Source organism: Scyliorhinus torazame, chromosome 11 (genome assembly GCF_047496885.1).
Source record: "Scyliorhinus torazame isolate Kashiwa2021f chromosome 11, sScyTor2.1, whole genome shotgun sequence".
In the NCBI taxonomy this organism is placed as follows: domain Eukaryota; kingdom Metazoa; phylum Chordata; class Chondrichthyes; order Carcharhiniformes; family Scyliorhinidae; genus Scyliorhinus; species Scyliorhinus torazame.
In genome coordinates this window covers 219,149,511-219,175,282 of record NC_092717.1, presented here as the reverse complement: position 1 = coordinate 219,175,282, position 25,772 = coordinate 219,149,511, and the positions used below count along the sequence as shown (strand labels likewise).

Here is a 25,772-nt window from a genome sequence, read left to right as displayed (position 1 = left end):
CATGCACGAATTTGCCTGGCGTGGAACACTGAATTGCATCCTGCTTTGCAACCACTAGGGGATCGTAAAACTGGTTCAATTCAGTTCTGGTGGGAGAACGTAGTCTCCCTAATGGAGAATCCAGACCCTTGATTCTGCTGTTCAACATTCATGTGACCCTTCGTTGTAGCTTCACCAGGTTAGCACCTCAATTCCAGGTTTATTTGGCATGCTATTCAACATTCCTCATTGAACCAGGTTTGACCACTGGCTTGATGGTCAAATGAGTGACACTGGCTTGATTGTCAAGGGCGCAAGAGACTTGCTGTGCCATGAGGTTGCAGATTGTGGTTGTGTACAATTCAGATGCTGCTAGTGGTGCACAGCGCCTCATGGATGCCCAGTTTTGAGTTGCTAGATCTGTCCTGAATCCATTCCATTTAGCACAATTGTAGTACCACGCAATGGGATGTAAGAATGAAATGAGAAAGGAAATCCTGACTTTTATATAGGATGGCCCAAAGTACTTTTTAGCCAATGATTAATTTTTTGAAGTACACTCACTTTACTTGGGGGAGACGGTGGCATAGCAGTAATATCACTGCACTAGTAATCTAGGGACTGGGGTTCAAATTCCGCCACTGCAGATGGTGATATTTGAATTCAATAAAAATCTGGAATTAAAAGTCTGACCATTAAACCATTCTCAATTGTTGTAAAAACCCATCTGGTGCAGTTGGCACATTCTTCCTGTGTCTGGTGGGTCTCACACCCACAACCCAAAGATGTGCAGGGTCAGTGGATTGGCCACGCTAAATTGCCCCTTCATTGGAAAAATAAAAAAATAATAATTTTCAAAAACCCATCTCGTTCACTAATGTGAAGTCTGCCATCCTCACCTGGTCTGGCCTACACATTACTCCAGGCCAAGAGCAATGTGGTTGACTCTTAAATGCACTCTGAAGAAGGACAATTCGGGATGGGCAATAAAATGCAGGCCTAGCCAGCGATGCCCAAAATAAATGAGCAAAAACTAAGTCACTGTTAATGTAGGAAACGCAGCAGTTAAATTGCACTCATCAAACTGACACAATCAGCAATGTGATCATGAATAACCCACTTGTAGTGATTGATGGATAAATAATGCTGAGGACACCGGGGATAACAATCTCGTTCTTTTTCAATATAGCGCCAACGTATCTTTTATACCCACCAGAGAGAGCAGACAGGTTTAACATTCTGGGTGGCATGGTGGCGCAGTGGTTAGCACTGCTGCCTCACGGCGCTGAGGACCCGGGTTCAAGTCCGTGTGGAGTTTGCACATTTTCCCTGTGTGTATGTGGGTCCCACCCGCACAACCCAGAGATGTGTAGGGTAGGTGGATTGGCCACTCTAAACTGCCCCTTAATTGGAAAAAATGAATTGGGTCATCTAAATTTAAAAAAACGGTGTAACATTTCATCCAAGAGACAGCGGGAGGGATTCCCCGATCTTCTCCATTGCTGTCCCGCTGAAAGTGAGAACATTCCAGCCAAAATTCCATTCGCTTTCAGCGGAATTGGGGAATCCCAGTCGCGAGCGAGGATGGAGGTTTCTGGCAAGCATCTCTTGACAGCAAAGGACTTTCTCAGTGCTGTAATAAGCTATCAGCCCTAACATTTGTGCTCAAGTCATACAACATTCTGCCTCAGCTAGCACCCTGATTTTCAGGAAGGAGTGCCTATTGCCTTTTTACACACATAACTCGTCTGCATCTGAGAGTTGGAACAGTCAGTGTTGAAGAGCTCTCAAGGCTAAATCAAATCCTGTACGTCCCAATTGTGCATTTATTCCTAAAGAGTTCAAGAATGGGGAATTCTGGCTCTCACATCTACCCTGGGACTTTCCCTTGGGGGAACCTATGCTGACCTAAACAAGCTCAGCACCGACCAAGGAATAAAGCGTAAAGATATGGAGGACCAGCCATGATCACATTGAATGGCCTACTGTTGGTCCTATTTTCTATGTTACTATCTTTCTAAACCTGGACCTGGCTTATTTTTTTATTAATCCGTTTATGGGATATGGGATCAGCATTTATTGCCCCCTGAGAGCATTTAAGAGTCAACTACATTGCTGTGGGTCTGGACCAGTAAGGACAATAGATTTCCTTCCCTGAAGGACAATAGATGGGTTTTTACAACAATCGACAATGGCCATCTTTAGATTTTCAATTCTATATTTGTTCATTGAATTCAAATTTCACCATCTGCTCTGGTGGGATTCGAACCCCAGTCCCCAGAGCATGACTCTGGTCTCTGGATTACTAGTCCAGCGACAATACCACTAAACCACTGCCTCCCCCACAACAGTAGATTGTATAATTCAGAACTGAGTCACTGAGACCTCACCCCGCACATGATTTTATTTTTTATTTTGCATGTGATAATTTAGTGTCACCATAGTAATTCTGAACATCCGAACATGTGGCAAGCCATGTGTTAAATGACAATTTGTTTTGCTGAGATAATTTGTGCCTGTTCTGAAATCCCAGACGGGTTCTCATTTACAATTGCAGATCGATCGACAGCTATTGTTTTGTTTCTTGGTGAAGCCAAATTTTAAATCCTTTCTTCTTCTCAAGGAATAAGTCAGGAACCTGCCCTTCTGGGTGCCAGGATCAACTATTAACTTTGATTTAGGATAGCAATTTTAGGAGGAAACGGAAACAATTCCTGATTAAATATTCTGCGTATTAGATTTTGACTTGTTAACATTGTGTTCATCACTATTAAGCACACACAGTGCAGTAAAGGTCTGATATAATAATGGAAAACTCTCAAAACCTGACAATTAACTCAGATGGCTTGAGAGGAACTCAACTCCTTTCATTGTGAAATGTTGGGCTGGAAAATAGTCCTTTAATTAGGAAGATGATCCCCTCTGTCACTGGCGGGTCGCCCTCTGTCACTGGCGGGTCGAGTACAGGCGGTTAAAATGAACGTGTTGCCGCGATTTCTGTTAATTTTTCAATGCCTGCTGATTTTCCTGCCAAAGGCTTTTTTCAGAGAGATTGAGGGAAGGATTATTTTGTTCACATGGGGAGGGAAGCTGGCCAGAGTTAGAAAGGTGCTGCTACAGAGGGGAAGGCAGGCAGGGGGTTTGGTTCTTCCGAACCTGATGTATTGCTACTGGGCGGCGAATGTGGAGAAGGTGCGGAGCTGTGTCAGAGGGGTTGATTCCCAGTGGGTCAGAATGGAGGAGAGTTTGTGCAGGGGGTCGGGATTGAAAGCAGTAGCAACAGCGCTGCTCCCGATAGCCCCGGGGAAATACTCAGGGAGTCCGGTAATAATAGCTTCATTGAGAATTTGGAGGCGGTTTCGCCAACACTTCGGGTTGGGGGCAGGGTCAAGGGAAATGCCGATTCGGGGGAACCATAGATTTGAGCCAGGGAGGTGGGATGGAAATTTTCGGAAATGGGAGGAGAAGGGGATTAAGACGCTAAAAGATTTGTTTCTTAGGGGTCGGTTTGCAGGATTGAAGGAGCTTGAAGCGAAGTATGGGCTGGAGCAGGGGGAAATGTTTAGATGCATGCAGGTTCGAGATTTTACCAGAAAGGACATACAGAGCTTCCCGGTGGAGCCGGCCTCCGCATTGCTGGTGGAGGTGCTGACGACAGGGGGGCTGGAGAAGGGGGTAGTGTCAGCCGTTTACGGAGCTATTTTGGAAGAGGAGAAGGCACCACTGGAAGGGATCAAAGCAAAGTGGGAGGAAGAGTTGGGAGAGGATATGGAGAAGGGGTTCTGGTGTGAGGTGCGCCGGAGAGTGAATGCCTCCACCTCATGTGCGAGGTTGGGGCTGATACAGCTGAAGGTGGTATACAGAGCACATATCACGAAGGTGAGCCGATTCTTTAAAGGAGTGGAGATGTGTGTTAACGTTGCGGGGGGGGGGGGCGGCTGCTAATCATGTTCATATGTTTTGGTCCTGTCCGAAGCTGGAGGATTACTGGAAGGAGGTTTTTAGGGTAATTTCTAAAGTGGTACACGTGAAACTGGACCCAGGCCCTCGGGAGGCCATATTCAGGGTGTCGGATCAGCCGGGGTTGGAAACGGGTGCGGAGGCAGATGTTGTAGCCTTCGCCTCGTTGATCGCCCGAAGGCGGATCGTGATAGGTTGGAGAGCAACCTCTCCACCCTGTGCCCTGGCGTGGCGGGGGGACCTTTTGGAATTCTTGACTCTGAGAAGGTTAAGTTTGAACTGAGGGAAGGATGGAGGGGTTCCACAATTCATGGGCATTATTCATTATGCACTTTCAAGAACTGGATAACATCGAACATTAGTTGGGGCGTGTGAGTGGGAGGGTTGGGGGAAGGGGTGTGTGTGCGTTAATGGCGACTATGGGTGATCCCTAATTCCTTTTTGTCATTTGTTTGTGTGAACATGCGGGCTAATGTTTGGGGTTTGGTGGGAGGATGGGATCGTTGTTATTGATATGGGGATTGACATATTTGTTACTGATTATTGCTTATTGTTGGTGGGTATAAATTTGGGAGAAAATGTGAAAAAGGAGAATAAATTCTTTTTTTAAAAATTAGGAAGATGCGATTATACCCAGCATTTTAAACCTATTAGAATTAAATATTAGACATTCTACAGTCATGATGCTGACAGTCAGCTAGCTGTCAATAGACAACAGCTACCCCTCCTTAAAATAACTTCACAGAGTCAGAGGTGATTACCCTACTCCTGACGGTCATCATTTAACATTTTGGGGATATCGAGAGCTACGTTGTTTCACAGGATGCAGGCATCAGTGGCTAGGCCAACATTTGTTACCCATCCCCTTTTGCCCTGGAACTGAGTGGCTTGCTAGGCCATTTCGGAGGGCAGTTAAGCGTCAACCACATTGCTGTGGGTCTGGAGTCACATCTAGGCCAGAGCGGGTAAGGAATGCAGATTTCCATCCCTCAAGGACATTACTGAACAAGATCAATCAATGAATGACCATCACCATAATTGAGAGCAGTTTTTAATTCCACATTATGTTTCATTAATTGAATTTAAATTCCACCAGCTGCCATAGTGCTTAAGACACTGGTGAGACCGCAGCTGGAGTACTGCTTACAGTTTTGGTCCCCTTATTTGAGGAGTTGCATTGGAGGCAGTTCAGAGGAGGTTCACTAGATTGATTCCAGAGATGAGGGGCCTGTCTTATGAAGAGAGATTGAGCAGTTTATATCTGTACTCTCTCGAGTTTAGAGAATCGGAGGATATCTAATTGAGGTATATAAGATGATAAAAGGTATTGACAAAGTAGACATAGAGCAGATGCTTCCTCTTGAGGGACAATCTAGAACGAGAGGTCATATTTTAAGGATAAGGGGTAGCAGATTTAAAATAGAGATGCGGAGAAATGACTTCTCCCAAAGGGTGGTGAATCTGTGGAATTCACTATCCCAGAGTGGGGTGGATGCCAGGACATTGAGTAAATTTAAGGAGGAGAGAGATAGATTTTTAATTAGTAACTAGTTGAAGGGTTCTGGAGAATGGGCAGGAGAGTGGAGTTGAGGCCGAGGTGAGATCAGCCATGATTGTATTGAATAGCGGAGTGGGCCAGAAGCTGAATTGCCGACTTCTGCTCCTAGTCCTTAAGTTTCTTATGTCCCCAGACTATTAGCCTGCATCAGTAACATTACCAGTAACATTACGACTACACCACCTTCTCCTTTCTTGCAGACAATAAACCCACACTCCGTCATTTATTTAAGCTGCCAAGTGTGAGGAAAAGAACCCTCAGTCCTTCTGTTAAATAAGACTTTTATCTCTACTTAAGAGTGTTGTTCACATCTTAAGTTGCTTTGAGGGTATCCAGTCAGACTCACTGTGACAGTCACCTTTCACAGAGCTGACAGCCTTCTAAATATAGATTTGGCTGGCTGACACCAGGCTTAATTGGGTTAACTGCATTGCTCTTACTCCTTCCTCCACTGAGTGAAGTTGACCTGTTTACGATTTTCTATTTCTTGAAACCAGGGGTGCCGAGACAACACAGTAGGCGATCACTGCGAGCTGTGTGCTTCAGGATATTATGGCAGAGTAAATGGATCGATCGCTGACTGCTCTCTTTGTGCCTGTCCCAGGTCCAAGTCTGGCAGGTAACGTATAACCACAGGCATCTGTTGCTTTCAAAGATTTTTTTTCTTGTCCTGAAGGGAGGGAAGTGTACTTCAATTGTGTCCCTGTGCACAGCGTGGAGATAATTGGGCATGTTGGAAATGGAAAGAAAAGATTGTAAAACTGTGGGGAAGTGGGGGGGTGGGGGGGGGTCTAAAGTTTCAACAGGCCACTTAGAATTTCAAAGTGAAGGATGGATGGGGCGTTAAGGTTGGAGGTTTCCATTTGACACCAGAACAGAATCAGAGGGATTGTGCTTCTAGAATGGAGCATTGCCAAAGAATGAGGTGGGATGTGTAATGGGAAGTAAATCAATATTGCCCATTTTACACCAGTGGCCAAAGGTAAAATGACCCCTAATTGTTCAAGAACCTGATGCGGGATAATTATGTTCCATAATAAAAGTTATTTTGAAAAATTCTTTCATGGGATGTGAGCATTGCCCCGGCTAGGCCCAGCATATATTTCCCATCCCTAATTGCCCTTGAGAAGGTGGTGGTGAGCTGCCATCGTTGCAGTCCATGTGGTGTAGGTACACCCACAGTGCTGTTAGGGAGGGAATTCCAGGATTCTGGCCCAGCGACAGTGAAGGAGCAGCGAGATATTTCCAAGTCAGGATGGTGCGTGACTTGGAGGGGAACTTGTGGATGGTGGATTTCTGTATAACATCTTCTGTCCTTGTCTGGATGATAGTAAATACACTGTACAAATACAGATGAATGTGATTTCAATATGTTTTAGTGCGGTTCTGAACTACAAATGTACCCATAATTCCAAAATTATTTATAACCAGAAGAACAGTCACTTTTGACTCGAAACACTGGGTGGAATTTTCCGATATTTTTTCAGTGCCGGTCCCGGCGAGAAAACCGGAGAGAATACTGCCGGTGACGCTGGTGGGAAAAGGTGCCACACGCCGCGCCCATGGCAGCTTACTCTGGTTGGCTGGCCAGGACGGATGCTGGAGCCCTGGATTGTGCTGAACCCCAGGCTGATGACGCGCCCCTGGGTACAGTCGGCTCAGAGTTACTGGATCTACATAGGCAGAGTCACAAGAATCAGGAAGGGCTGACAGAATCCCTCCACTCATGACCTCCATAGCTGAGGACGTGAGCTCCATGGTGCAGTGCATCAGCTGCATAGTGCAGCCACTAATGGGAATCCACGTGTATCAGCACCAGAGGACAATGAGGCTTCTGGATCTCACTCCAGTTCCCCCTCTATCTGATGGAGGAGCACAGTTGCCCTCAGACACCCAAAGGGAAGAGAATCTGGATGTTGAGGGGGTGGTACCCCTTGCAGTTCACAAATGGTGCCCCAATGCTGCCATAGGGAGCGCAGAGCCCCGTGGGTGCAGTTGATGCCACCCTGCACCTGGGGCATGCCTGTCATGCTGGCGAAGCCCATGGCCCTGGCTCGCCTGGTCCCAGTCCAAGTCGATGTCCGTGTGGACCTTCGCAGAGAGCGCATCTGTGGCCTCCCTTATGCACTTGTGCGCTGCTGACTGGGAAATTCCGCATGGGTCACCCGTGCAGCCCTGATATGAACCCCTGGCATCGAGGTTCAGAGCGGCAGTGACTTTACCAGGATTACAGGCAATTGGTGACCCCGCAGCCAACATGGTGCCAACTCTTGCGTCACCTGGCAGAGGTGTTCCACCGTCCCCTGGAACTGACACAGCCTTCTCTGGTACTGGACCTCTGGCATTTGGAGTTCAGAAGGTCTCCAGCTGTAGACCCGTAGCCAGTCGTGTCTCCTCTGAGGCTCTGCCACCTAGGGCCCTGCTCCCTGAAGATCAGCAGGCCCTGCCTCCCGCTGCCTCTGCAGGGCCCTGGTCCCGGTCATGTGCAGTGGCATGGCATTGTCACTGTTGCTAATCGATCGCTATCAACTGAAAGGATGAGAACATCCGAGTGAGTGATGAGGAATCCTGATGATGCCCTGATCCACAGCCCCTCACACGCACATCTGCAACCTCCTATGTGAGTGCCTTTCCACTGAGCTCACTCCCCTGGTACAATAGACAATTCCCAACAGTTGCCCCTCTCAACTCCATCGCTTCGATGCCTAAGAGCTTCAGCGGGCGAGGTAACTCCACCCAAGGGTGAGGGCAATTGAGTGCTGACCTGTGCTCTAACCTCATGGAGGAACAAGGTGCTGTCACCCATCATGCCCTGAATGGGGTGACACATGATAACATCCATCATAACGCCTTGCATTGGGAGCAACGTCTGTGACACCTCCTTGTTATGGAGACATTAATATGATCCTTTGAATTCAATGCTTGTGGGCTCGGCTTCGAACTATTTTGATGAACACAAATAACCAAGTAAACCGAATCAAATAAACTGATGGACAAATTAAAGGTACAGTCTGAAGGGAAACTGCCTTGAACAAAATGCAAATAAGAATGAAGGGTTTACTATTCGGCATCAATCAGTGACACACTCATACATTGCAATGCTGACTAAATTGGTAGCCATGATGTGGAGATGCCGGCGTTGGACTGGGGTGAGCACAGTACGAAGTCTTACAACACCAGGTTAAAGTCCAACAGGTTTGTTTCGATGTCACTAGCTTTCGGAGCGCTGCTCCTTCCTCAGGTGAAGAAGGAGCTGCTCCTTCCTCACCTGAGGAAGGAGCAGCGCTCCGAAAGCTAGTGACATCGAAACAAACCTGTTGGACTTTAACCTGGTGTTGTAAGACTTCGTACTGGACTAAATTGGTGCAATTGACTCATCAAGGAAGGGTCCAGGAGCTGATTAGGCAACTGGCTTCCCCTTGTGGCAGGTGAGAAATACCTGATGCATGTGAAGACTGCAATTTACAGTCAGCTTCATCCTTACAGGGCACCCACATTCCCACAGCTCTTAAGGGCTGCGGATTAAATGAGTCTTCCAATTTGAAAGCCTGCACCCCAGACACTAATCCCTGACTCCTGGCCTGCATAACAGGCAGCCTTGCACTTCCAGACAGCTCCTGGTGGGGGTTCATTCTGACTGCACTCGTCCTCTGCCCTGTGTGAGGGTCTTCTGCCCTCATGAAGCTGGGAACCACTCCTCAGCCTGCCCATGCAGGCTGTCCTCTCATGGGACCGCATCCAGGGACCTCACAGCCACCCCCTGTGCTGACCCTGCAGATTCACCTGCTCCCACCCACTCTCCAGCTGCCTCTCTCAGAGGACAATCCCTCAGCGGTGATATCGCCACAAGCCAGCAAGAGGGACACGGGAAGCGCCGTCTGCAAACAAGCTGCTGGGTCCCTTTGAACCTAATGGCTCAGAGCCGGGAAGGGCAGCTAAGGTCTGTGAGCAACCTTAACCCCGAGATGATGAGACTGAGCCCCTTCCCCACCCTCTTCACTCCCCAGATCCTGAGTTTCACTTATCTGGGTCCCCCAATGTCCTCTCCGGTACCCCCACCCGCAACCGCCTCCCCGCCCCCCCCCTTGCAATTGGCACCCTGGAGGGTGATAACAATCTCGGTGGGGTGTTCGCTAATGATATAATGATATCTTGATGTATTTAAGTGTAGTTCCCAACCTTCCGTGGTAGGGATTCTCATAATGCCACCACTGAGGGGCATGGAAAACCAGGAAACACGATCTCGCTGGTGAGAATTGCGTTTCCCAATCCTGGCCGGGTTTTGCGTCCTTGTCGCCGTTCTCATTGACGGATAACGCAGGCTCACAATCCCCCCCCCCCCCCCCCCCCCAACCCCGTTAACTCTGTTTCTCTGTCCGCAGATGCCGTCGGACCTGCAGTGTTTTCCAGAACTTTCCGTTTTCATTTCAGATTTCCAGCATCCGCTGCATTGTGTTGTGATTTGTAACCATGCTGCTTTATTTTTGTTTTTAGTCTGCATCGTTCACCAGGGGCTTGTGACTCCTGCGGATACCTGCGGATCCATTGTTTTGTCCCAACATCTGTTTACTTTCCCTTTCTCCCGCCAGCTACAGCCCCACGTGTGTATTAGAGGGCGTGAGCGATTTCCGCTGTAACTCCTGCCTCCCTGGCTATGAAGGACAGTACTGTGAAAGGTTGGTTTCATTATTATGTGGAACTGCTGCTGCTGCTTTCCCACCTGTCTTGGAGACCCGTACAGTCTTTGGGTGGCAGGTTTTCCTGTTACTGTAAATCAACATTGATCTGAATATAATTTCACAATGAAAATGCCCTGCTTTAACAAGTGGGTGCCACCTAGCGGTATAGGTTAATGACCAAATCTCAATCTACCCAGAACAATTACTCCTTCTGCTGCTTGCGCAAAATGTAATTGGAATTATGTTTTACCGAGGAACTGTTCGCATGATCTTGTGAAATAAATGCTTCCCTTTTTCCTCACTCGCGCCCTCCTGTTTGAAAGGTTTGTAAACAGAATGATACTTGAAAATCAAAATTCGGTTATTGAACAAAAACAAAAAATGCTGGACAATCACACAGGTCCGACAGCATCTGTGGAGAGAGAAGGGAGCTATCGTTTCGGGTCTGGGTGACTTTTTGTCAAAGCCTTTATCATCCAAACTCGAAACATTCCCGCCCTGCTCTCTCCACGGATGCTGCCGGACCCGCCGTGATTGTCCAGCATTTGACCCTTTTGTTCCAGGATCCGCAGTAATTTGCTTTTGCCTTACTATTATTAAACACTGATTTGTTTTTCATTTTATTCCCCCCCCACTTTGTGCCTCTAGATGCGCTCCTGGTTACTATGGCAACCCGCGCGCAGCGGGCGGTAGGTGCCAACGGTGCGAATGTAATCCAAGTGGCTCCGCACACAGTAACTGCGATTCTTTAACAGGCTGTTGCATTTGCAAATCAGGTGTAACAGGTCATCTCTGCGATCAATGTGAAGCGAAACACGTACTGGTCGGAAGCGAGTGCATATGTATGTATATCCGTATCTTTCAAAGCTCATATTATTTTGCGTAAACCCACTTCAGAAAATCTTTAAAGGGGTTACTATGGAGTGAAGTCTCAGACTGTCCAGTTGCTTTTTGGGTAAGCTTTGGTAATCTATTCCAGAGGGCACTGACTCTTTGGAATAAGAAATGATTTCTGCCGTCAGATCTGTCTTCTGATGTTTCATCGATGCCCTCCCACCCCAACCTAGATTAAATAACAAACCAACGTAGCCATGTGCAGGGCTGTGAAGAGTCAGGGAATGGAACAAATAGGAGAGTGACTGATTAACTAATTGGAGAGCTCTTTCAAAAAACCAGCACGGGGCAACAAACCAAATAACCTCCCTCTGTGCAGTAATATTGGGAATAGTTGAAGAGCCCAAACGAAAGATTTGCAGCGCCCTTGGCATTGAGTAATCTGATTATGATTGAGCATTGCGTGACATAAGGTAGAGTACAAAAATGAGCTAACCTTGTTCAGTAACAGACCAATTTCCCCAGCTGTGCTTTGTAAAATTCATTACTTCCAGACTTTTGAGCACTCATTGAATGCTGCTTCGAGTTGAAATTCCACTGTGCGTTGTTTATGGCACCTCAGTTAATGGATTTATGCAAAAAATCTTCCAGTTAACAAGAGTTATTATTTTGTTCAGAGCAAAGAGATCAACAGCTTTGTTAAAAAGTAAACAGAAGTTTTAGGCTTTACAAATGATCACACGGCAGAATTACAATATGCATATGCTATCGGGAAAGAAGCTCTGCATGTTAGTGCTGAAAATCATGTTTCACAATCAACTGGATATGATCTGCTAGTCATTATCCTTATGTACAAACCGAGAAAGAGAAATTGGGCAATTGAGACGAGAAAGGTTTGTGATGAGTTTACTGATATTAGTGGTCAGATCAAAGGTAGAATTTTCGAAATTGCAGTTACCTTTTTTGCAGACTGTTCTGTGCACATAGATGCTTGAGTATGAGAGTCAGACACATACCTGTACAGACACTGAGGCTAGACTCATTTTTCTCTGTTGTTTACTGAGGAGACGCCGAGCTAATGCAGCTGGGCTCCCACTGCGGGAAAGTGTTTTTCTTCCTGTAAGCAGTAACAACCTAAGGCTGTTAGCACTGCTGCCTCACGCCGCTGAGATCCCAGGTTCGAATCCGGCCCTGGGTCACTGTCCGTGTGGAGTTTGCACATTCTCCCGGTGTCTGCGTGGGTCTCACCCCCACAACCCAAAAGATGTGCAGTGTAGGCGAATTGGCCACGCTAAATTGCCTCTGAATTGGAAAGCAAATAATTGGGCACTCTAAATTTATTTTAAAAAAAGAAGTAACAGCCTGGAGATTATTGTGCACAAGTGATTTTAACACAGGAACACGGCTTTACTGTGCTTTTCCTAAATTATTGACCCAAGTGGAAGAACAAAGCAGTTCTTTGAATTAAGTCAGCGATCCCATGAGTGGTTGTTTTGATTTCAGCCAATATCTGATTTCCATTGAAGAGAGAATGAAAATTGGGACATTGGCATAATGAGCTGACGCTGCTTTAGTTTATGCTATCGACCACAGTCAGAATTGCCCCCAATTCATTATTTTCAAAAAGCTACCTCTGGTCAGAATCTTAACACAATTCAAATGTTGCAGGTTTTATCACTTGTCTGCAAAGTCTGGGAGATGGCCACTTTCAATCGATTCGGTTATGTTCGTGAGAACTAGTTAGTTCAGAATGTGGCCAACAAGTTATTCAGGAATATTGAGGGAACTGGAGTGATTTGAGCCTTTTGGTCCCAATTTTAACCATTCCCATTCAGCAGGAACGAAGCGGCTTCAAAGCTTGACGGACATTTCGCAACACATCCAATTCTACTCGACATAGAAGCCATTGGAGAGCAGATTCAAGCAGGTTTTAGGACAGGCGTTCACCCCAAATCCACCTTGTATGTGCAGGCAGGTCAGGTTAAAATTGGGGGGCTTTTGTGTCTGCTTGGAAATTCCCAGAGCTGGAGTGAAGGCCAGCACAGCACTTGCAGTCTCAGCAAGTGTGGCAGCATCTGTGGAGAGAGAGAAGGGAGCTCACTTTTCGAGTCTGGATGATTCTTTGACTCTAAAGAAAGGAACATAATGCAAACCGCGCTGATTCAATAATCCACCTCTCCCATTGAGGAATAAAGCTTGACGGGAGAAAATCTCAGGAAATCGTGGATGTGCCAAATCACCGAATATCACATTTTGTGATTTTTACAATAGTTACGATCCTGTTTTACACTCGGAAATATAAATAACTCAGCCGTCAAACTCACTGAAGCTGAAAAAACTCAACTCTCTCTCTCTCTCTCTCCCACATCTGTATGATCAGGCAACAAAATCATCACAGATGCATGGGATAGCTGTTATCAAATTTTGAATTTTATAACGTTTTTGGTTCTTGACATTCTCCCTAGCTTGTGATGATGATTGCACAGGACTCCAGCTCGCGGACCTCAGCAACCTGGAAACCATTTTGATGACATTAAACCTGACGGGGTTCGATCCAGCTCTCTATAATCTCTTTACTGACATAGAAAACAGGACAGCACAATACAAGGTGAGATATTCCAGCATGCTTCTATGTTGGTGCCTCACATTCAGGTAGGAATGTGATCAACCATCAACACCTTTAACACAGAATATATTACAGAGTAATAAAGTCAACGTTCCTGCCCATTGGTGTCAAGTTTAATTGTTTCCAAAGAGTCAGTTGTTTAAATGTAGGTTTAAATAAATGGGATAACAACAGAAACTTTTAGAAATACTCAGCAGGTTATGGCATTATCTGTGGCAAGAGAAACAGTATTAACATTTCAAGTCTGCAACCTTGCATCAGAGTAGGGGAAAGATGGAAATGAGGTGAGGGGTTGAAGTCCCACTCAGCTCTTGTTAATCTTCCCCTCTTAATGGCTGCAGGGTGGGTGAGCATGGAGCATGTCGGCTCCACGCTGATGTTGTTTCTGGGGTTATGGGTCTGAGCATACATTTTAAATAAATGGAGTTAGATGGTAAGACAGCGGCACAGTAAGATTTCTCCTTTTACACTGGAATGATCATAGATCATAGAATTTACAGTGCAGAAGGAGGCCATTCGGCCCATCGAGTCTACACCGGCCCTCGGAAAGAGCACCCCACTTAAGCCCACCCTATCCCCGTAACCCAGTAATCCCACCTAACCTTTTTGGACACTAAGGGCAATTGATCATGGCCAAACCACCTACCCTGCGTGTCTTTCGACTGTGAGAGGAAACCGGAGCACCCGGAGGAAACCCACGCAGACACTGGGAGAACATGCAAACTCCGCACAGACAGTGACCCACGCCGGAAATCGAACCTGGAACCCTGGAGCTGTGAAGCAATTGTGCTAACCACTGTGCTACTGTGCTGCTCCCTAATGTGCATCGTATATAGAAACTCTAGGTGAGATATTGGGAAAGATCTGCAAAGGTGCAGTCTTTTTTTTGTCGCAAACTTTTGGCAAGAACTTTGTGGCAGTTCACGCCAGTGGAATCTTCTGGTCCCGCGATGGCACATCCCCGCCGAGTGATTCCCAGCGGCGAGGTGTGCATTCAACTGGAACCCCATTGGCAACGCCGGGACCAGAAGATCCCGCTGATGACCAATGGCGGGTCGACTACACGCTGCGAAGCGCATGGCGGATTGCCCAGAAAATCCTTCCCATTGATGCAGGTGTTGGTATCCACCTCATTGTTCCTGTGAAGATTCACGATGCGGACACTGAAATTGTTACCAACTATGAGTGTCTCAGTGTAAAAGTGGATGATAAATTGTATTGGAGGGTACAATGTACAGATGTGCTGGCCAAGGGATGTACCATTGTACTACCTCAGGAAATTAAGATCCTGTTGAGTAGCTCCTACAATCATTAAACTCTCCTAAACAACTGAAGTTGAGAATGCTATCCTTTTTGGATATCTCTACTGGTACTGTTGTCTTAGGAAAGCAGACTCTTTAAGGGTGTAATGATATGTATATTGACTGGGATGTAAAGAGTTAACAAGTTAATGATAATGCTTCTTACCACTAGAAGGAACATCAGAACAGTCATGTATAACATGTGACTTCAGGGATTCTGGGATGAGATGATTAGGAGTTGAGAGTTAGGAGAGAGCTGGAAGAGTGTTAGACATAGAGAACAGTTGTATACTTGAGAGTTCTGTAAGTTAGAGACAGCGTAGTTTATACAAGAACCTTCTACTTTAGGAATGTGAACGAATCTTAGTGTGTAATAAATGTATAGCTTTGTTCGTTAACAAAGCTTTGTGTTCTTTATTCAACACGGCGCATCCGAGCTATCCAGGTAAAGCAGAATAGAGAATACATGGGACCAGGAGTGATCGTAGAGTAGATTAGTAAGGTTTAGAGAAAAAGAATCTCAGCTCGAAGAAAGAAAAAAAACGTGCAAAGAAAAATCTTTAAAAAAAAATATATTTATTAAAGTTTTTTAACAGCACAATTTTTTCCCCTTACAAACAATAACCCCCCCCCCCATTACAAAATAACACAAAATCGCACTGAGCAAGATATATACATGGCAAAATGGTATATTTACATAGCTTTATACACTGGCTCTCGCCCGCACGTGCCAGTTTCCCACACCCTCCATGTCATCTCCTGCTCATCCATCCCCTCAAACAATCTCTCGTTCCCCCCTCCCCCCCAGGGTTGCTGCTGCTGCTGACCGACCTTCCTCTAACGCTCCGCGAGATAGTCTAGGAACGGTTACCACCGCCTGTAGAACCCCTGCGCAGACCCTCTCAAGGCAAACTTTATCCTCTCCAGCTTGATGAACCCCGCCATGTTGTTTATCCAGGCCTCCAGGCTGGGGGGCTTCGCCTCCTTCCACATTAGCAAGATCCTTCGCCGGGCTACTAGGGACGCAAAGGCCAGAATTCCGGCCTCTTTCGCCTCCTGCACTCCCGGCTCATCCACTACTCCGAATATTGCTTGCCCCCAGCTTGGCTTGACCCTGACTTTCACCACCTGAGATATTGCTCCCACCACTCCTCTCCAGAACCCCTCCAGTGCCGGGCATGACCAAAACATATGGGCATGGTTCGCCGGACACCCTGAACACCTTCCACATCTGTCCTCTACCCCAAAGAACCTACTCAACCTCGCCCCCGTCAAATGCGGTCTGTGAACCACCTTACATTGTATCAGGCTGAGCCTGGCACACAAGGAGAAGGTATTAACCCTACCCAGGGCATCAGCCCACAGCCCTTCCTCGATCTCCTCCCCCAGCTCCTCCTCCCATTTACCCTTCAACTCTTCTACTAGCGCTTCCCCCTCTTCTTTCATCTCTTGGTGTATTTCTGACACCTTGCCATCCCCGACCCATACCGCCGAGATCACCCTATCTTGAACTTCTTGTGCTGGGAGCAACGGGAATTCCCTCACCTGTCACCTCACAAAAGCCCTCACCTGCATGTATCTAAATGCGTTTCCTGGGCGTAACTCAAACTTTTCCTCCAGTGCCCCTAGGCTCGCAAATGTCCCGTCAATGAACAGGTTCCCCATTCTTCTAATCCCCGCCCGATGCCAGCCCTGGAACCCCCCGTCCATCTTCCCCGGGACAAACCGGTGGTTACCCCTGATCGGGGACCACACCGATGCTCCCATTGCACCCCTATGCCGTCTCCACTGGCCCCAGATCCTTAGCGTTGCTGCCACCACCGGGCTCGTGGTATACTTTGTCGGCGAGAGCGGCAGCGGTGCCGTCACTAACGCCCCCAGGCTCGTTCCTTTACAGGACACCATCTCCATCCTCTTCCATGCCGCCCCCTCCCCCTCCATAACCCACTTGCGGATCATCGCCACATTTGCTGCCCAGTAGTAGCTCGCTAGGTTTGGCAGAGCCAACCCTCCTCGGTCCCTATTGCGTTCCAGGAACCCTCTCCTTACCCTCGGGGTCTTATTTGCCCACACAAACCCCATAATACTCCTACCTACTCTCTTGAAAAAGCCCTTGGTGATCACGATGGGAAGGCACTGAAACACAAACAAAAACCTCGGAAGGACCACCATTTTGACCGACTGCACTCTACCCGCCAGCGAGAGTGGTAACACGTCCCATCTTTTAAAATCCTCCTCCATTTGCTCCACCAACCTCGTCAAATTCAGTTTATGTAGGGCCCCCCAATTCCTGGCTATCTGGATCCCCAGATACCGAAAGCTCCCCTGCACCCTCCTCAGCGGTAGGTCCCCTATCCCTCTTTCTTGGTCCCCTGCCTTGTAATACAAAAAGCTCACTCTTCCCTACATTGTGAACAACCTACAATAAAAATGATGTCTGGGAGAAGTTGACTCCAGAAGAGGAGCATCAAGAAATCAAAGGTCAATCAGATCATCCAGAAGGGACTGATGTCACAAAGCTCAACGATGCGTCAGACCATCCACAGGAACCTGAGATCATAAAGTGCAGCGATACATCAGATAATACAAAGGACACTGATACTAAAAAGTTTGAAAATGAATCAAACAATCCAGAAGGAACAAAGTACAACTACGGAACAACAGACTGCACACAATGGTACAACTCTGAAACTGAAGGACAACTAAACAGCACAGTCCAATGCAATGACAAGAAAGTGTTTGAACTTGCAGTCAAACTTGACAGACCATACGGTACAGAAAGAAATACAGATGGCAACCGAGCACGGTACTGCAGGGCAGTGTGAAACACAGCTACAGGTCGAGGTAGAACAAATAAATGTGCGTGTAGACAATACAAAATTCATGCTTGATGGCACCAATGCCAGGAAGAACAGGGCATTGTTTAGACAAAAAAGAAGTCATGCCAACGAATTTAATGAGTTTGTATTTGCTCACCACTTTTTAAGGCAAAGGACACACAAACGCAACATCACAAAGTCAGAAAAAAGACCAGGTGAGACAGCAAAAGTGGTTCTCCAGTAGAAATCTCCAAACATCTTTGGAAAAAAAGGGGATGTATTGATATGTATATTGAGGGGATGTAATGATATTTACATTGACTGGGTTGTAAAGAGTTAACAAGTTAATGATAATGCTTCATTGATGATGTAAAAAGACATCTATGAAGGTCCACGAAACCAAAGCCTACGACAGTTTGCATGCACAGTCTGGTAATCACAGACCCCAAACTCTTGCTGTGGAAATATAATGCTAAATTGTAATTATTTCTGATACAGAATCTCTGATTTGACATCATGCTAACAATGAAACCAAGAATTTAAAACTTACAGACCTTTACATGTTTCTGGAGCTGGTTTACGTGTAGCAACAGCAAGGCTGTTAAGCTGCTGCTGTACTTCAGCTTTTATGGGGTAAATAGGTGACCATTTTAAGGCAGGTCAGTCAGACTGGGAGGATTTCACAGTAGATCTAGCAATAGTCACAACCTTTACATCCATATCATACTTCTATGACTGGATGTTGAATCAAAGCACGGACATCTTGGCAAAACACTGCATAATGAGATTCGAAAGTGTTCCTTTTATAGTCGTCTTCGTTATTTTATTAATATTTCAGTGACTAGTTTGCTAGTTGCAATTACTGTAAATCATATATTGTGAAGGAAAAAGGATTAGGAAAAAAAACTAGGTATTGTTATGACACCCTGGGCCAGTGCACGGGTCAATTCCAGCCCCACTTGTCCCGAAGTTGCAGCACAGTTGAAATTAACTTTTATTTTAAAATAGCTGAGGTTTTCGGCTGCTCAATAATTACAGTCACCAGGTTTGTAAATTTAAACACAAATTAATTTTTTATTATTAGCAGTAACTGTAATTAAATAGACAACGAATACAACTGGTTAACTACTATGTAATCTCTAACCCCTCCCCCCCCCCCCCCCCCACCACCACACACACACACACAGGCAAACAAACACAGAGGAGAAAGTGGAGTGTAAAATAATGATGAAAGTAAAAGGAGAAGAGTCTTTGATGAAAATAAAAGGAGTCTTTGTTTCAGATGGACATCTTCCAGTTATTTTCTTCTTCAGTCTAGCTTTTCAGATGAATGTTATCTTTTATTTCAGCTTGTAGACTCACTGTAGACTTACAGAAATAGCAGGTAGCCAGTATTCGAGAGAGAGGGAGAGACAGCTACTTCTTTCAGGGTCTAGAAGCTTTTGCCTTCAGACAGTAGGCAGCAGGGCTGGGAGAGAGAGATGCTTCCATCTTGAGGGCCCAGCAGCTTTTCTCAGGTTCTCTCTGAAAAAGCCCACCTGACAGGAACCATTCGGTTGCTGAACAGAACACTGTCCCTGGCCAATCCATTAGCCACCAGCCAACCAATCGAAACACACTTCGCCAGTCTCCTGGGCTGCCATAAAGTCTGGATCTTTGCCCAAAATGCAAGAAACACTGTGGACTATTTTGACACATTGAGTTCCTTATTTCCTCTCCTTGACTTCAAAGGATGAATCCATTAACAACCCATGGACCGAAAATGATAAAGACAAAATAAAAGAAATTAAGAACAAAGGGAATCAGCAGGAAAGGGCCTTACAGTATTTATTCACTGGAAAACTTTCGCTCACAATGATGTCATAGAAGGGGCGGTAAATCCTACTGGTGGATCAGACCATATGTTGTAAAGTCCATTAGGGTTTCAATGTTAAATGACGACAGATGTTCTCTGGGACTGACAACAGGAGCAGCAATCTTCACTCGGAATAAATGCCGAAATCAGTTAATGTGGAAAAGCTGGAGCTCTTTGTGTTCTAGGATGTAAAGGGCAAACAGTTTGGAGTTCTCAGAAGGGATTTGCTAATGCAGACTCAGCTTGTAGCTCTGTGTGAATGAACTTTCACAGTTCTCTCAAACTAATTTTACACAACTTGGCATCACATTTACAATTGCCAAGATTTTGTTTTGCCACAGTAAGAAATCTCCTGCGTGACGAAAATGTCGCGTGGGCATTCACTTGGTGCACCTCACATGAAAACCCACAGGTTCAAGTATTTAATTAAAATAATTGATGGTCAACAGGAGTAGGAGTCCACCCATGGAGCCTGCTCCGCCATTCAGTATGATCATTGCCGACCCATTTTCTCAATGCCATAGTCCCATGCTCTCCCCATTCACTTGACACCTGAAGAGTCTAGAAGCTACCTATCGTATTCTTAAATATATTCAGTGACTTGCCCTCCACAACCTTCTGTCGTAGAGATTCACCACCCTCTTGAGGAAACACGTTTCTCCTCATCTCAGTCCTTACTGGTCTGCCCCGTATCCCGAGACTGTGATTCCTTGATCTGGACGGCCCCACCTGTTGTGTTGGGTGCTCTGGATCCGTGGAACACATAGAGGCCACCAACACTTAAAATAGTACAACACTATTTTATTAAGTTAGAAACTGTTGAACATACTTTCACTGTGGGTTAACACGATGTTAGATTAAACTAAAGACCTATGCCTGTCCTAACCAGTCTATGCACTCAGCACATGGTGACGATCTGTGCTGTAATCTGTAAGCTCTGTCCTTCTGAGAAGCTGCATCCCGAATGAACAGGAACTCTGGTGCCCCCTGTCTTTATAGTGAGTATGCTCTAACTGGTGATTGGCTGCGGTGTTGTGTGTGTTGATTGGTCTTGCTGTGTGTCCATCAGTGTGTGTGCCTGCACCATGATATACTGGTGTATATTATGACACCACCCTCCCCAACCCAACTCCCACCCCCAGCCAGAGGCAACAACATCCCTGCATTCAGTTTGTTCAACCCTGTCAAAAGTTAATATTTTTCAGTTAGATCCCTCTCATTCTTTTCAATCCCAGTGAATACAGACCTAGTCGACTCAATCTCTCCTCAGACAAAAATCCTCCCATCCCAGGAATCAGTCTGGTGAACCTTCGCTATGGCAAATGTATCCTTATACACCATTCAAAATATACCATGTTACACTCGTTCACCCTTGTCTATTGTACTAGTTGCATCCTCAAAAAACTCCAGTAGGTTTGTCACATATGATTTCCCTTTCATAAATCCATGTTGACTTTGCCGAATCCAGTTGATATTTTCAACCTGTTATTGCATCCTTCAGAATAAACTCTAGCATTTTCCCCACTGCTGATGTTCGGCTAACCGGTCTGTAATTCCCTCTTTTCTCCCTCCCTCAAGTTTTAAACAGTCGGCTTACATTTGCCACATTCCAGTCTGTCAGGACTGTTCCAGAATCTGCAGAATTTTGGATGATGACAACCAACGCATCCCCTATTTCCATGACCACCTCCTTTAGTACCCTGGGACCTAGATTATCAGGCCCCGGGGATAGAACATAGAACATAGAAAATACAGCACAGAACAGGCCCTTCGGCCCACGATGTTGTGCCGAACCTTTGTCCTAAATTAATCATAGATTATTATTGAATTTACAGTGCAGAAGGAGGCCATTCGGCCCTTTGAGTCTGCACCGGCTCTTGGAAAGATGTATCAGCTTTGAGTCTTACTAATTTCTCCATCACTATTTTTCTAGCAATTTCCTTCAATTACTCCTCTTACGAGACCATGGATTCCTCAGTATTTCTGTCAAGTTTCTTCTGTCTTCCTCCGCGAACACAGAACTAAAGAAATTGTTTAATTGCTTTGCCGTTTCCCTGTTCTCTGTTATAAATACTCCCATTTTGGACTGTAAAGGACCGACATTTGTCTTCACTGATTTGTTTTTTGCATACTTATAAAAACTTTTACAGCCGTTTTCATTTCCTTTGCAAGTTACTCAATTTTCCCCTCTTCAACAATCTCTTGGTCCTCCTTTGCTGAATTTGGAATCCATCAGTGTGAAATAGAAAATGTGGCTGCGGAACGAATGCTGACAGTTGCGGTCTCATTTTGAATGGGGCAATGATGGCACAGAAGGCACAGTCTGTTCCGGCTGAGATGGAACGGAAAATAAATAAGGAGGTGGTGGCATAATGGTATTGTCACTGTCTCCCAGGTTCAAATCCCACCTTTGAAGATGGTGAAATTTGAATTCAATAAAAATCTGGAATTAAAAGTCTAACGATGACCGTGATTGTCGTTTGTCGTAAAAACCCACCTGGTTCACTAATGTCCTTTAGGGAAGGAAATCTGCCCCATCTGGTTCACTAATATCCTTTAGGGAAGGAAATCCGTCGTCCTTACCCAGTCTGGCCGGTATGTGACTCCAGACCCACAGTAATGTGGTTGACTTTTAACTGCCCCTCAAGGGCAATTAGAAATGGGCAATAAATGCTGGCACAGCCTGCGATGCCCACATCCATGAACGAATAAAAAAAACCTACATCACCTGGACTATTCTATAAGAATGAACATTTTTATTTTTTTGTAAATGGACGAGGCTTTCCATGACTCTTAGCAGAGGAATTTCAAACAAACAGAAAGTCCATATTTGTAAGGAGGTGCTAATGCCCTCTGTAACTGCTGCAATTAGATTCCAGAGAAATACATCAACCCCTTTTGCATTTCGAGGGCAGAACTCCAACCCCGGAGACAGTCCCAGCTGATTACGGACAATGGCAGATATTGTGACTTCCAATATCCCCTGGTGATATTAATGGTCCAACCGTTACCTGCTTTGACCAGGGGGTTTCATTGGTTACTCAAAGACATGCTCATATAACCGGGACTTGAACTGTCTGAATTCGTTTTAATTAATAAGCTGTTAAAAGTTATCTTCAGTCATTGTTTGACCTCTGAAGAGGACAGTAACTCCAGGCAGCAGAACCTACACTGCCTACCATCTTACCGTTGAACAGGTAGCAGCCAAAAATGCACTGTTGAGGTACAATTGCCTGCCCATCATCTGCACTGTGAACCACTGTAACTTTGGACTGGTGCCTTCAAGCCTAATTCAACTCCGCATGCCTTCTCCCCGAATGGAATTACTCCCTACTGGAAAGACGGATCACCTTACGACAGTCAACTGACCTACCCTCGGAAGAAGCCCTCCATTAGATTTTTGATTTTGAATTCTGGATTGGTAAAATCATAACTTGTATCATTGTTGTGGTCAGGCCCTGAACCCACTTTCCTTCCCTTATCCGTCTTTTATTCTATGAGTGCAAAAGTGCCAGATGTTGTGAAAATCCTTCCCATGTGCTGTGTGTGTGTGAAATATTTTGAGTTTGCTGCTTGAGTTACTCATATAGGATTGGAACACTCCAAAATTAAGGGTTGGGGGAAAACACGCCACCATTTATAAAGGGGTAAATCAAAAATCAAGAACTCCTTTCTGTTTATGGATGGGTAGTGATGGGAGAAATCAAGGCTGCTTAAATTGATCCTCCTCCTGTCCCTAACACCTGACAGGGGAGAAAAGGCGGATTATAAAAATGCAGTGAAAGCTTTAAAGGACCCTTAGGTGGTCACAGCAAATGCCAGATTCCAAAGGCACATTTTCTGTCAGATGAGGCATAAAGAGGGAGAGTCAGTAGTCCAATTTGTGACCTGTTTGAGGCAGGCGGATGCAATTACGTTGCGAGGGATCTGAATAGCCATTTAGTGGGTCATGTGGTCCAAGTTGCAGGTTCAGATAGGTTTGAGGTGTAAACTGCTGGAATGAGGAGGTGACTTAATGTTGCTTGGCACTTTGAAAATAGTCGCTGCGTTGAAAGCAGTGGATGGACAATTTCACAGCGTGAAACCTGGCCCCACCTCTGCCAGTGGCAGAACATCAGTTGAGGTTAACAGAGTGGTACAGCGGAATCCAGGTGCACGTAAATGCAAATAACTAAAATCAAAGAGTGCTTCAGATGTGGCAACTTGGGCACTACAGAAAAGATGGCTGCCGTCCTATCAATGGAAAGATATGGCCGAAAATCTGGGGACAAAGACCATTTTGCCAAGAAATGGAGAAGGTTGAAGAGAGAAAGAAACCTGGCAAACCATGCAAAGGAAAGAGAAATGAAAGGTGCACAACTGTGAGATGAGTCCAAGAACATGCAGAGAGTGAGGACATGAACAGCAATCCTGAATAAGTGTTCTTTGTCAACTGGAGCGCAAAGCGTTCCAGTGGTTGCTGGTGATGTTGAAGTGAGCATCATTGTAGATTCAGACAGTGACAGCAATGTCATCGGCAGAGCTCTGTGAAAGGCACTGAAGAGAAAGAGAATGAAGCGAATGAAAATGTGTCATGAAGCTCTATCCTTATACATCTAAAACCCCCACTTCAAACCGACGGCTGCTTCATTGTGGGTGTGAGAGCTGGGGACGGAATGTAGAGACACAATGGAGGTGGGTAAGAAGCCTCATTTGAGTTGAGAAGTCGCCCAATCCCTCGGGGGTGGGGGGGGGGGGGGGGCGATTGAAAGTGAGCTCTAGGAAATCCGATATGAAGCTTAGAGGCGGGTTTGGAGTGATGTTTCAGGGCATTGGGAAGTTACACAAATGCCAAGTGAGATTACCCATTGATGAGAGGGTGAAGCCCGTGCCTCAGCCTGAACACAGAACACCTTTTGGTCTGAAAGGGGAAAGCTGAGGCAAAAGATTAAGGAACCAATCAGCCAAGGCATCATAGAGTCAGTTGTACGAGCAACACCACAGGTGAGCCCTTTTGTGATCATGCCTAAACCAAACGGTGAAATCAGGCTCTGTGTTGATATGTGATAGGTGAATGAAACATGAGTGAAAAATCCTCGCCCAATTCCCACTCTGGTCAAAGTCTTCCAAGTGGCATCACCAAGCAAAATACTTCCCAAATTAGACTTCCAGAAGCCGGAGCTACGTTCTGATTCAAACAAGGTGTCAAATTTCATCGCTCATTGTGGGCTTTATCAATACAGAAGATTGCTATTTGACATCAATGCAGCACCAGAGATCATAATCATAATCTCATAATCTTTATTATTGTCACAAGTGGGCTTACATTAACACTGCAATGAAGTTACTGTGAAAAGCCCCTAGTCGCCACATTCCGGCACCTGTTCGGGTACACCGAGGGAGAATTCAGAATGTCCAAATTACCTAACAGCACGTCTTTCGGGATATGTGGGAGGAAACCGGAGCACCCGAAGGAAACCCACGCAGACATGGGGGAAACGTGCAGACTCCGCACAGACAGTGACCCAAGCCGGGAATCAAATCTGGGACCCTGGCGCTATGAAGCATCAGTGATAACCACTGTGCTATTATGCCACCCTAATTTACCAATGCAAAATCTGAGGTGATACAAGGGTTCTCTATCTCAGATGACATTATTATTCATGGCGCCAATAGAGAGGAATATTACACAAGCCTGAGATTAGCATTGCTATATCGCAGTCAGCAGGACACATGGTGGATGCAGACAAGTGCTTGCTGGGCATGACTGAGCTAACTTTCATGGGAAATAAAGTCACGGGCTGCAGAATCAGTCCCAAAGACAAGGTAGAAACAATAGCAGAGCCACGTGAACCACAAAAAAAATTATTGCTCTATTTTTAGTCAAGGATGGAATCCAAGCTGCATAAACCAAGCAGAAGAATAATGGATATGTTGGTGGTCCAATAAGGGAGGGATTCCATGATGATATCAAAAGAGAAAATGCTGGAAAATCTCAGCAGGTCTGGCAGCATCTGTAAGGAGAGAATAGAGCTAACGTTTCGAGTCCAGGTGACCCTTTGTCAAACCCATGATGATAACTGATTGTGTGTGTGGACTGAAGTATTAAAATACTGTAAGGTATACCTCAGGATCAACTAACCTGGGGGTGCTGAAGAGCTGTAGTGTAGGGAGTCAGCCAG

General features: G+C 45.8%; 1 protein-coding gene across 1 annotated transcript in view; it reads left to right on the top strand.

Moving 5' to 3' along the window:
• Positions 1–25,772, top strand: part of lama1 (laminin, alpha 1) — a 470,787-nt gene that overhangs the window by 289,179 nt on the left and 155,836 nt on the right. Inside the window, exons 30-33 of the mRNA XM_072468337.1 lie at positions 5,995–6,116; positions 10,087–10,173; positions 10,825–11,018; positions 13,476–13,618. Coding sequence (XP_072324438.1) covers positions 5,995–6,116; positions 10,087–10,173; positions 10,825–11,018; positions 13,476–13,618 — 546 coding nt within the window. The remainder of the gene's footprint in view (positions 1–5,994; positions 6,117–10,086; positions 10,174–10,824; positions 11,019–13,475; positions 13,619–25,772) is intronic.